This window comes from Penaeus monodon, chromosome 29, assembly GCF_015228065.2.
Source record: "Penaeus monodon isolate SGIC_2016 chromosome 29, NSTDA_Pmon_1, whole genome shotgun sequence".
NCBI classification, from domain to species: Eukaryota; Metazoa; Arthropoda; class Malacostraca; order Decapoda; family Penaeidae; genus Penaeus; species Penaeus monodon.
In genome coordinates this window covers 20,400,160-20,400,414 of record NC_051414.1, presented here as the reverse complement: position 1 = coordinate 20,400,414, position 255 = coordinate 20,400,160, and the positions used below count along the sequence as shown (strand labels likewise).

At 61.6% G+C, this 255-nt stretch overlaps 1 protein-coding gene across 1 annotated transcript in view; it reads right to left on the bottom strand.

The window, feature by feature from the left end:
• The window catches only part of LOC119592006, a 33,491-nt gene that overhangs the window by 2,313 nt on the left and 30,923 nt on the right, over nt 1-255 (bottom strand). The window contains exon 13 of the mRNA XM_037940780.1: nt 7-189. Within this exon, the coding sequence (XP_037796708.1) occupies nt 7-189 (183 nt within the window). The remainder of the gene's footprint in view (nt 1-6; nt 190-255) is intronic.

The window sequence follows — 255 nt, the reverse complement described above, 5'->3', positions numbered from 1 at the left end:
ACTCACCACTTCTATCCGAAGGAACTGCTTGGCGTGGTGGAAGCAAGCCTGCAGGAGTTCGGGGAGGTCGTAGTGCTCAGCGGCGCAGATGAGGCCCGGGATGGAGGTGCAGGTCAAAGGGCAGGAGCCGGTATGCAGGTAGTCCAGCAGGATCCTCAAGGTGTCGTGTTCGAACTCTATGATCGTGAACTGCTCACGGAGGCATAGAGGGCGCGTGAGACAGAGGGGGTGTCGCGGGCGAGGGTGGTGGGGCGT